This window comes from Sciurus vulgaris (genome assembly GCF_902686455.1).
Source record: "Sciurus vulgaris genome assembly, chromosome: 3".
NCBI classification, from domain to species: domain Eukaryota; kingdom Metazoa; phylum Chordata; class Mammalia; order Rodentia; family Sciuridae; genus Sciurus; species Sciurus vulgaris.
In genome coordinates, this window is record NC_136463.1 from 34,567,268 (window position 1) to 34,579,770 (window position 12,503).

General features: G+C 39.1%; 1 protein-coding gene across 1 annotated transcript in view; it reads right to left on the reverse strand.

Annotated features, from left to right (window-relative positions):
- TEX14 (testis expressed 14, intercellular bridge forming factor) overlaps positions 1-12,503 on the reverse strand; it is a 106,404-nt gene that overhangs the window by 15,078 nt on the left and 78,823 nt on the right. The window contains exons 19-26 of the mRNA XM_079131512.1: positions 12,080-12,180; positions 10,891-11,010; positions 9,137-9,203; positions 6,176-6,257; positions 3,369-3,431; positions 2,416-2,543; positions 1,398-1,603; positions 22-118 (exon numbers count right to left, since the gene is read on the reverse strand). Coding sequence (XP_078987638.1) covers positions 22-118; positions 1,398-1,603; positions 2,416-2,543; positions 3,369-3,431; positions 6,176-6,257; positions 9,137-9,203; positions 10,891-11,010; positions 12,080-12,180 — 864 coding nt within the window. The remainder of the gene's footprint in view (positions 1-21; positions 119-1,397; positions 1,604-2,415; positions 2,544-3,368; positions 3,432-6,175; positions 6,258-9,136; positions 9,204-10,890; positions 11,011-12,079; positions 12,181-12,503) is intronic.

A 12,503-nucleotide genomic window follows, 5' to 3' on the forward strand; every position in this document is an offset into this window, starting at 1 on the left:
TTTGATATGACACACAGGTACCTTTAGGCAGGCTCCTTCTCTGGGTGGCTTGGGTTGATGTGTCAGATGTAGTAGCCATGCTAGAGGAATCAGCTCCAACACATGCAGACAATTTTTTCTAAGAGTCAGACATAAACATAGTAACTGACACACGTGTTGAGTAAACAAGTACATGCAGTTCAATCATTTCCACTTTTAAAAAAACGTTTTTTAGATGTCGATGGGCCTTTAATAATATTTTTATGTGGTGCTGAGAATTGAACCCAGTGCCTCACACATGCTAAGCAAGTAAGTGCTCTACCATTGAGCCACAACCCCAGTCCTCATTTCCACTTTTTTATTTAGTAAATCGAACTCATTAAATAGACCTCCTCTGGAAGCCTCCTCACCCCTCTCTGCCTCCTCAGCATTTAGTACTTACCTCTGTGTGATATTAGGCCTCTCTTTCTCTCTAGGCAATGAGTCACTTTAAGGCAGATTATGTCTTGGACTAGATAGAAAAGATATTTGATGCTGGCTGCATATGGTTGCAGGTCTCAAGAACTATATATATTTGTTTTAAATTGAAAACTCTAGAAAATCCAATTTCTACACTAAATTCAGTGGATCTGACATGCTGCCTGGCACTCAGAAACTATCTAGTCAACATTCTGTTGCATGAAAGGATAAAATTCCTTATCACTTCCCAACTCCTTTATTTATTTATTTAGCTGTAATGAGGATTGAATACAGGCCTCACACATGCTAGGCAAGTGCTCTATTATTGAGCTACATATCTATTCCTTTTCATTTTTGAGACAGAGTCTAACTAACCTGCCAGGTTGACCTCGAACTTGCAATCTTCTTGCCTGAGCCTTCCAAATAGCTGGGATTACAGATGTGCACCAGTGCACCTGGCTTAGAGCTGAGTAAAATGTTTTGTGAGCCCAATGCCCAGAGAAGTTGACAATTTTTCATTGAGGGCCAAAGTAAATAATCTGTCCATAAAAATGTCAGCTAAAAGGGTGTTAGTAAGCAGAACGAAGTAAGAAACTTGTGGTTTTCTCAAAGAGAATATACACGTAAAATATGAGGGAGACAGAGAGAAGAAAAAAAAGAAGAGGTTAAAAAAAGGTAGGATACAATTAAGGGTTGTTTCTTCAGGTTATTAGTAAAGGAGTTCAGAGAAGAGGGAAGGGAGAGCAATCAAAACTCTCAGGGAAGTAACCAGGAGAGGTTTCAAGGAGGAAACAAATAAGCCTCCTACGATATAGACTTGGGCAAGGAATCCCAGGGAATCCTGGAGATGATCCAGCTTATTTTCTGTCGCTTAATGGATTTGGAAAAATCTTGGACCTTTGCATCTCTGAGCCCCTTGGGCTGATCCTATGTGTGTAATGCTGAATTGGTAAACATACCAGATTGATCAATTTTGGAGCAGGAGTCTCAGAGTAACTAAGAAGAGAATCCAGGCTCTTTGCTTTTTCTCGAACAGTTGTAAATTTATCAGGAAAAATTCGAATAGATTCTTGGCTATTCCAGCAAGAGGTAGACTTTGTTTGATCCTGAAGTGTGATACTTTCTAGGCAGTCTTTATACCGACTGGCAGATGAAGAAATTGACCCTATTGGAGAAAAAAGGGTGGTTAGTGTCTGAATTCTTTACATTACAAATGAAACTCTCAAATCTCTTTAACTATGCAGATTTCCCAAAGTTGCTAACAACTGAAATAATCACTAATCTGAGACCCAGCTCCTCAAGTTGAAAAAATGAGAATCTTGGGTTGGGGTTGTAGTTCAGTGGTAGTGTGCTTGCCTAGCACATGGGAGGCACTGGGTTCAATCCTCAGCACTGCATAAAAATAAATAAGTGAAATAAAGGTATTGGGTTCATCTACAAATTAAAAAATGTAAAAAAAAAATGAGAAACTCTAAACCTGGCCATCAAAATAAAATAAAGGGAGATTAAACCACAAATATGCTGGAAATATGAAAAGATATTTGATGCTGGCTGCATACGGTTGCAGGACTCAAGAACTATATATATTGTATACAATCATAGAAATTAAAAGTTGTACCCCCCCAAAAAATAAAAACTATATATATATATATTTAAGCACTATTTGTTTTTAAATTGAAAACTCAAAAGAGAATCTAGTTTCTACACTAAATTCAGTAGTGCTCTGAGTACAGAGTAGACTCTACATTTGCATGTCTCTACTACTGTAATCCTACCAAAGCCTCCTAACAGCTACTTAATCATCACCACCACAACCATAATCACCCCAACCTATCTCCTTCAGCTTTGGCCCCAAGGAAACACTTTTGCTCTGGGAGAAAACAGACATCAGGTCTGATCCCTAGCCTGACTTCCCAAAGCTAATGGGCAGGGGTTTTGAGTTTGTCTCCTGAAATACTTCTTCCTATTCATGATTACCTGGGCTAAGTGGAGTGCTGACACTAGAAGGTGCATGGTTTATTTTGGGTGTCTTGCATGAGGCTTTCTTAAAAGAGTTATCTTGCTCACAGGAGATACTAGACAGGTCTTGAATATCTGTCAGTGATCTAAAGAATTAAGAGAACACACAGTAATTATGAGATGTTTACAAATATCAAGTAATATATTATTAACAAGAACTTTTAAAGTATATTCTTGACAAAATCTTTGTCAATAGATTAGAATTAGAGAATGTCTTAAACAGAATGTCAGAGTCAGGTACAGTGGCATGTGCCTACTGTCTCAGGTACTTGGGAAGCTGAGGCAGGAGGATTGCTTGAGTCCAGGAGTTCGAGACCAGCCTGGGCAGCAAAGCAAGACTCTGGGTCAAACAAGAAAGAGGAGGAAGAGGAGGAGGAGGAAGAGAAAAAAGGAGAAAGAGGAAGAAGAGGAGGAGGAGGACAAGGAGAAGGAAAGGGGGGGGGAGTTAGGGATAGGGAGAAGATAGAGAAGGAGGAGGAGCAGGAGAAGGGGGAGGCAAAGAGGGAGAAGTGGGAGGGGAAGTAGGAAGGAGAAGAGGGAAAGGAAGCCAGAAGAGAAGGAGGAGAATTAGAAAAACCTTGAAGAGAAATATGAGCTTTAAACATATCTTGGCAGCTAAAAATAAATTATTTACATAGATAAAAGGATATTTATGTGGAAGGCAGATTTAATCTATTCCAAGCATAAACTTTTATTACTATCATCATCATCACTATATTTCCTTGATTATAAGATGCTATTAATTATAAACCACATCATCAGTTTAATAATAGCTTATGATAAATGAAGGAACATACATTAAGTCCACACATAAAAATGCAAAGATGCAGATTCCTACAAACAAGGAAATATTATTTCCATAAAACCAAGACTTTACACAGCATTCTTAGGCTATTCTTTGGTGGTCATACATGTCTTTCTCTTTCAGTTCCTTTGGTGACTCCTTTAATGTCTCTTCTTGTTTACCTTCAACACTGTGAGAGAGAAAGTAAGAAAATCAATGTCAGCAAAATGCATTAACTTGATACAAGGGACCAGTTTATTGGCCCAGTAAGAAGCAGTTAAAAGGGCACAAAGCTCGAAGTGGAAAGTGTGAGTTCTGGCGCTGCTGCTAACTAGCTACAAGTTCTCTGACATGTCTGGGCCTCATTTCTTCTCCAGAGATAGAATACTCTACAAGGGTCAGCCCAGTCCTAAAATCACCAATGACTCAATATGACAATGAGGAAATTCCTAAGAAAATCAATGGAGCACAGGAAATTTGCAGGAAGGTAGATGTTGGAGCAAGGGGCACAACCAAGAAGATTTAACAACTGTGAGACAGCTTCCTGCTATGGAATACCAAGAAAGGTCAAGAGAAGCTTGTACCAAAAAATGGCAAAAGAATACTGTAGATGAACTTGGCCCATTTTTACTTCAACCAATATTTCAGATTCAATTTCTATACTCACTGGACACTAACTATAAGCAGATCCCATGCTGAATTCTTCCATATGTTTTCACATTTTTAATCCTTATAACAATCCTGTGAGACCAATGGCATAAAGAAAAGAATGTGGATTTTAGGTTGACTTATAATTTTATTAATTCTGTTCACCAAAATGTTTCTCCTTCTAGGTACATAGTGGAACAGCACATTTTGGTCCTCTTAATTTACATAAATGGCCATAAGACTTGTTTTAACCAATGAAATATGAGTGAAAGTCATGAGTCACTTTTGGACAGAAACTTTATAAGTCTGTGCACAATTCACCAAGTTCCATTTTTCCTGCCTTGGCTATCCATGATGCACAAAGGTTGAGCCTCCCTCAGTCCACATCCCATGAGTCATGAACATGAAGCATGAGCAAGAAATAAACTTTTTTTCAGGCATGGTGGTGCACACCTGTAATCCCCGATGGAAGGCTAAGGCGGGAAGATTACAAATTCGAAGACAGCTCCAACAATTTAGTGAGGCCCTAAGCCACTAGCTAGGTGAGACCCTGTCTCAAAATAAAAAGTAAAAAGAGCTGGGGATGTGGCTCAGTGATTAAGTACCCTTGGATTGAATATTTAGTACTCTTCCCCCCAAAAGAAATAAACTTTAGCTGTTTTAAACCACTAAAATTTGGAGGTTTATACAGTATAATCTGGTCTATCCTGAATTACTAGAATTATAAACTTAGAAATATTTAAACTTTCTGAATTTTGTCCCACCCTCACCACATCTTGTATTAGGGACTAAACCAAGGGCCTTGGAAATGCTAGGGAAGCACTCTACCACTGAGTTATATCTCCAGCCCTTTGTTTAACTTATTTTTTATTTTTACTTTTGTGCCAGGGGATTGAACTCAGGGGCACCTTACTACTGAGCCACATCCCCAGCCCTTTTTATTTCGAGACAGGGTCTCTCTGATTTGTTGAGGGCCTCACTAAGCTGCTGAGGCTGACTGAACTTGCAATCCTCCTGCCTCAGCCTCCCAAGTAGCTGGGATTGTAGGCATGTACCACCATGCCCCCTGATATCTGCCTTTCTTTATTGGCAAAATGGAGATAATTGTATGTACCTTCAGAGGGTTGTGATTAAATTAGACAACACAGTGCTTGTCATATATTAGATACTTATTAATATTAGTTATAATTAAAGAAACTGCATCCTAAAGAGAGGAAGTAAACTGAATATTACTATGTCAGGCATTTCACATCTATTGGTTTTAAACTTCTGATATAATTGTAGATTCACATACGGTTGTAAAAAAACACAATTTACCCAGTTTCCCCAATGGTAACAGCTTGCAAATCTATAGAACAATATCACAACCGTGTTATTGACATTGAGACAAAATACAGAACATTTCTCATACCATAAGATCCCTCATGTTGCTACTTTATGGCCATGATTAATTATTTTTCTTAATAATTTTTTGGGGGGCTAGGGATTGAACCACTTAACCACATCCGCAGCCCTTTTCTTTTTTTTTTTTTTTTTATTTAGAGGTAGGGTCTCGCTAAGTTGCTTAGGGCCTCACTAAGTTGCTGAGGTTCACTTTGAACTCCTGACCCTCCTGCCTCAGTCTCCTGAGCTGTTAGGGTTACAGATATGTGACACCGTGCCCTGCTATTCTGAATAATTCTAACATTTTCAAGAATGTTATGTAAATAGAAGCATACAGTAAATAACTTTTTGAGATAGCTTTTTCCTGTAAGCATAATTCTCTGTAGATTTATAAGTATTATTGCACGTATCCATAGCTCATTCCTCTTTAATGCTAAGTACCCTGTGGTATGGATGTACCACAGTCTGTTTCATCATACACAGGATGATGACATGTAAGTTTCTGGTTTGGGGTTATTACAACATTTACTAATGAATATTTGAGTATATGTTTTTATGTGAACAGTAAGTCTTCATTTCTCTAGGACAAATGCTCAGAAGTTACACAATTACATTTAATTCCTATGTTGACATTCTTATCCTTATTTTACAGATGAGGATACAGAAGAGGGCAGGGACCTGTTACCAAGGTCACACAAATAGAATGTCAGAGTCAGGATCTGTACACAGATAATGGCTTCTTTTTACTACTCCTTAAATTCTCTAAAAAAGTTAAGCTGTCCAAAATTAACATTTGTAAGATAGTGGAAAATACATTTGAAGACAAGTAATGAGTATGTGGCATTCTCAAGATTAACACTGCTTCTGAGTATGAAACTTTGAATAAGACACAACAGCCCATACCTCTGTATAGGTTGGAACTGAGGCCTGGTCAAAATCTCAGCATTCTTTCCAAGGATTTTTCTCATTTGGAATACTTCCTTACCTGAAAGAATAAAGAAAACATAGTTTTACTAAGTTTTTGCCAAGTTCAGATTATTATTTTCATTTTCTAGAATTTTTCTTGATTTGGTCTAGAATGAGAAATCATCTGAATAGAAAAGTACTTCTCTATTTGGGTTTGGATTGAGTATTGTATGGGAGGTTTTTTGCTCTGAAAGTTTATTTTCCTTGATCAGAGGGGAGAACTACATTCTGACACTCAGAATACAATCAAGCTATTTACTGGCCTTTCAGTTATAACCACACAGTTATTTCTGGAGACAAATGTTGTTTGTCTTTTCAAGAATGCTAACTGACCCAGTTCTGGCCAATGGACACCAGGGGGCGTTGAAACCAAAAACTGTTTGTTCACTAAAGCTACCAAATAGAAATGAGAATTAGCTGAGCATTCCCAGAGATTTAACTGTGCCGCTAAGCCATTAAATACCTTCTAAAGAGAGGAGGCAGGGAGTGGGGTCTTGAGTATGAGGAGCCAGTTTAACTGTCTTGTTTTCTTTAGCATCAAGTGTCTAAAGTTTTCCCTCCCCAATTCTCAGGAAAATACTTTTCAGATAGGTAGGAAAATAGAGGCAGTATCCATTTTCCTTTCCAGTATTAACTATCCTAGTTTATGGAGATGGGGGCATACAGAGCAGCCTGCCCTGATTTCAAATGCTTCTGACTCCCCACATCTATCCTACTCCTTAAGGGCAGGTGATCTGGTAGGCACTAAGAACGCACAACAGAACAATCCCACCTTTAGCAGGTAGATACCAAAACCTCTAAATTGCCACCAGTAGAGAAACATGTGGGTTCCTCTCCCTGTAACATGCCCTGCTCCTTTGTTTTTTTTTTTTTTTACTGGGGACAGGTCACCCAGGGGAGCTTTATCTCTGAGCTACATGCCTAATACTTTTTATTTTTTATTTTGAGACATAATCTTGCTAAGTTGCTGAGGCAGGCCTCAAACTTGCAATTCTCCTGCCTCAGTCTCCCAAATTGCTGATGTACTACTGTGTTGAGCTTCCTATAACTCTCCTAAAATGATAAACACCTAAATAAGCATAAGTTAGAGCTGGAGAGAACTTAAGAGATTTTTTTTCAGTCAGACCCCACTCCTTTACATTAGGGGAGAGTGGGGCCCTGGCTTATTCAAGGTTATATAGAAAAACTCGGTGGCAGAACAGTAGTTTAGAACCGAGCACGTGGAACTTGGAATGTGGATCTGTGATACAGTGCTTGCCTAGCATGTGCAAGGTCCTGGGCACTCCCCAGTATTGTGCCAAAAAAAAAAAAAAAAGTGAAAATTCAGCACACATCCCAGTATACCCATCCTGTTCCCTGGTGTAGAAGGGGATAATACATCAGAGCCCTAAGGTGGGGTGGGGTGGGGTGGGGTGGGGTGGCAGAAAAAGCCTTAAAGAAGGAAGTAGAAATCCAAGACTTTCATGTACTTCAGATGTTTGTATGGAACTGGTTCTGGTTTTCTGACCTGCCTGCCCTTACATTTCACCAACCCACTCAACTCTCTTCCAAATACAAATGGTCGTGTTCAGACGAGGTGCACAGAAAATGACCACGGGCAAAGCCTCAGCAAGAAAAAGTAAGTGACCCAAGTTCTTGGGGTTTTGTAATACATATCCTGAAAATATAACTGTTCATTTAAAAGCTTGTAGCTTCTTAAAATGCTCCTGACTCTGATAGGAGCTTGAATGAAGTTAGGGTTGGAAATTGGAGTGTGCAGTAGGTGTGAGGTACCCCATCTGTCTTGGTTCAGAGGGTTGAGATATCACTGTGGGGAGCTACATAACCTGTTAGGTGGATAACTCTGGTTTAAAATAACATGGTTAGCCAGGCAAAGTGGCACACACCTATAATCCCAACTACTCAGGAAGCTGAGGTAGGAGGATTCCAAGTTTGAGGCCAGCCACAGTAACTCAGCAAGACCATGTCTCAAAATTTTACAAGGGCTGGGGATGTAGCTCAGCAGTAGAGTTGCCTAGTATGTGTGAGGTCCTGGGTTTGATCCCCTGTACTGCAAAAACAAAGAAACAAACAAACAAAAATAGTTTCATACCTTAAGAATTTTTAAATATCTGTAACAGAACCGATTGTTTACTTCTACCTTGTCTTGCGCCACAGCCCTGGGTGCATAGAACCCAGAGTCTCCCAATGGGTGAGTTCTGAGTTGAATCTGTACTGTTGGCTATTATTAACTTGGGGAGAGGAGCAGTGACAGGGGTACTGAAGATTGAACCCAGGAGTGCTCTACCACTGAAATACCTCCCCAGTCCTTTTTATTTTGAGACAAGTTCTCACTAAATTGCTGAGGCTGGCCTCAAACTTTTGATCCTACTGCTCAGTCTTCCAGGTCGAAGGGATTATACTGTGTCCAGCTGGCTATTATTAACTTTATGGTAAGATGGTAAGCAAGCAAAGGAAAACAATGATGAAACTGCCTTCTAGAGAAAAATATGGAAACCAAAATCCTAGTTTTTGTTGAATCAATAACTAACTTGAGTTGTGGCTTGAGCGAATCCCTCAGGTTTTCAGCAAAAATAAGTGTACTTTCTGTGTGCCACCAAGGAGCCTAAAATTTAGTGAGAGACCATGTGTGGTGGTGGTGGTGGGGAGCAGCAAGTACTACTGTATATGTTATAAAAATACAAGGGGAGGTGTAAGTGACACGGTGTATAGATATCATGAGGCTGGTGAGGAGCAGCGGATTCAATCTAATAAGGGGAGATCACTGTGCCTTGTTTTATTCATCTGTAAAATGGTCTGGATGAAGTTATCTCTAAGGTCCCTTCTAGCTCTACACATCCACGATCCAAGAGGAAGCAAAGGCAAGTGATTCTCAAACAAATCTGCCATAGGGCTTACCACAGATTGGAGGTTGGGCAAATGCACCTTGCATTTCTTCAAAGTCCTTTTCTATGGGACTTGAGGTCTATAAAAGAATAATAGAAGAGCAAAGAAAGAAGATTCAATGGAGGCATAAATATCAAAAAGTTCAGAAAGAATTTTCTTGGGGGGCTGGGGAGATAGCTCAGTCAGTAGAGTGCTTGCCTTGCAAGCACAAGGCCCTGGGTTCAATCCCCAGCACTGCAAAAAAAAAAAAAAAAAAAAAAAAAAGAATTTTCTTTCTTTCTTTCTTTTTTGTGGCACTGGGGATTGAACCCAAGGCCTTACACAAGGTAGGCAAGTACTTTACCACTGAGTAACACCCCCAGGACTCATGATCATCTTTTTTTTTTTTTTTTTAATATTTTTTCTAGGGCTGGGGATATAGCTCAGTTGGTAGAGTGCTTGCAAGGCCCTGGGTTCAATCCCCACCACCGCAAAAAAAAAAAAAAAAAAATTATAGTTGTATATGGACACAATACCTTTATTTTTATGTGGTGCCAAGGCTCAAACCCAGTTTCCCATGTACAAGGCAATCGCTTTACCACTGAGCCACAAGCCCAGCCCCTCATGACAATCTTAAACCTTAAAATCTTCGTAAGATTCCGACATCTTTTATAGGAAAAGAACAAACCTGATTCACAGACATTATTATTTATGCTATATGTTTCTCTCAGCAACCAGCCATCCCTCCACCTCCTATTGCGAGGAGGAATTTTGTGACTTTCTGTATATCATTCTTTACTGCTTATCCCAATCTTCCAACAAAAATGTTTTGGTTCTTGGGAGCTTTATCAAAAGAGTCAAGGAAAGTTGAAAAAATGGTCCAGTGTGAAAAACTATGAGGTGAGAAGTCAGAAAAATGGTTCCTTTGCGGGGAAGGCAGTGATCGGAAGAGAGGACGTGTATGTGTGCTACACATATCCTACAGACGTGTAAGTTTTTAAAATATTTTTATTAAAGATTTCTTAACATTCACAGTAAAATAAAGAATACTTAAAGGACTGTTAATAAGGGAAAACTGTTTTGAGTTTTCAGAAATGGAGACAAGTGATAATTATACTTTTGATGTATTCTGGGATTCTTCTTATCAGTCAAATGCTTTGCTTGACATGTACATTCCTCCCTTTTTACCACCCCACCTTTCATATTGATAAAAGATTCCAAAAAGGTGGCAGAGACTGGGGATAGGTGGGAAAGAAATCATATAAGTAATAAAAGAATACAGTGAATTTCATTTTACAAATGAAAATTCTCTGTACAAGCAGGTTCATGCAAATGTGAGCAGACTCCCAAGAAAACCTGTGTCCTAGACAGACTCATGTTTTTTGCTGAACACTTTCCTCTTTTTGATTTCCCCTGCCACTGAAGCTTGGCAGACCAGGTTTAATTACCTACATCTGCAGAATCATCAGTTCTTCATAGAGAATGACAACCTTGTTCTGTTCCCCACAGAAAAGACATGAGAATGAGATACCATGAATGAAAGTTGTCCTAGAAAAAAGTACAAAGTGCTGTACAAATGCAAAAACTTTAACTTGGGGAGATTGCATATGACCTTCCATTTTCAAAAATCTAAGTTTTCCAAAATTTTAAAATCATGTATGAAAACACTAGTAAATGGGCACTGGATACTTTTATGGGTAAGCTATTTTTCTTAATAAAAATGATTTAAAAGGAACAAAGCAAAAGAAAAACCTGAAAACACACTTTACCCTGATTGTGATGTTTACCTCTAGAGCTAAGTTTTCTTGAGCAGCAGAGGAGTAAAAATACTCATATTCTGGAGTTAAAAATTCATCTGTTATGTCCTCAGAAGATTCTGGTGAACAAGTTGACTGCATAGACTGATCCTATTAATAATAAAGGAAATCACTTCTAAGTTGCTATTCTTACAAACAAATGCATTTACAGCTATATACAGTGTTAAAAAAAAAAGGAGGGGGGGTCATCTAAAACTACCCAGCAGTCATCTGACACACTGAACTTGAGTACTCTGCCTGCCTCTTGGTGTGAAGAGGTGGTTGTGAACTGCTTGGAGTAAATATGGAAGAATCATAATCCTGAGTCTCAGCATCTAATATGCAGAATGTGTGCAGATTAGGCAACCTTTCTGTTCAAAATTCTTGACAACTCAAGCTGAAGACTGAATATAAACACCCTGATCCTTCAAAGGCACAGACATAGTCTGCATGTTGGCATCATCTTACACATGAGAAGACTGAGGCTGCTTAGTACTTGGAAGTCCTTCAGGTATTACAGTTTGGAGGAAGTGAGGGAGCATGAGTTTTAAAATAACAATGCAATTTCAATAATAAAAAATAAAACTCAAATAAGAAGTAGTACAGAGCATCTCCATTCCACCCTTTCTTTTTCTGTTTATTTTGCTACATTGAAGCCCTCATTACCACAGCACTAAACAACTTTCTTTTCCCCACTTTTAGACATCTCTTTGCAGACATTTTGTGGCTTATTTCCTTGGACACTGTTTTTGACACACCCTTCCCCTCCTGGTGCACTTAATAGATGTCACACTGAATTTTCTTAGACGAGCTGTACTATGGGGAGGCTCCTTCCTTGACTAGATCTGCTCTTTCAGTCATGACAGTATGCTCAATGTAGCATGCCCTTCCAGTCCTCACACGAGAGAAAGAATAAATTATCCTGTGAGAGCCCTGCACAATGCAATTAAAAACAATGCAGTACTGCATTCTTCAAAAGACTTTACATTTTATCACTATTGTATTTTTATGTGTCATTCTCAGTTGCTCTCTATATTCTGTAAATGGTCATGGCCCTGTATAGTCAGTCTATCTCTAATGTCTGTAGATAATATTTTGGTGTCATAATATGGAATGACAACTTTGCTCTACTGTATTAGAGCCTTAGGCTCAAGTTGGCTCTCGAGACCATATTACTTACGCTGTAAGATTTCTCAACTGCCACAGATGCATCAGAACTTGCTTGAAAGGATTCATTATGCTCTGGCTGCTCATTTTTTCTGGGGGACGGGTGCCTGATACCTAATGATTATATTCACAATCAGGGCCATGGTCATGCAGTGATATTCAGATAAAATCAAAGGGATAAAAGATAGTGTGAAAGAAGAGGCATGCGGGTATTCTGCCAAGGATGGCCACATCCCATACGTTAAACTTCAATATAAAGAGAACACAATGTTAGTTTAGCCTGGTCCCAAAATGCAGTCCTGGATTATTCACCTATTTGCCCAACCATTCAACAGTGATAATTGGAGCTGGGAATGTGGTTCAGTGGTAGAGTGCTTGCCTAGTTAAGTATAAGGCCCTAAGTTCAATCTCCAGCACTGTGGCGGGGGGGCAGGAGG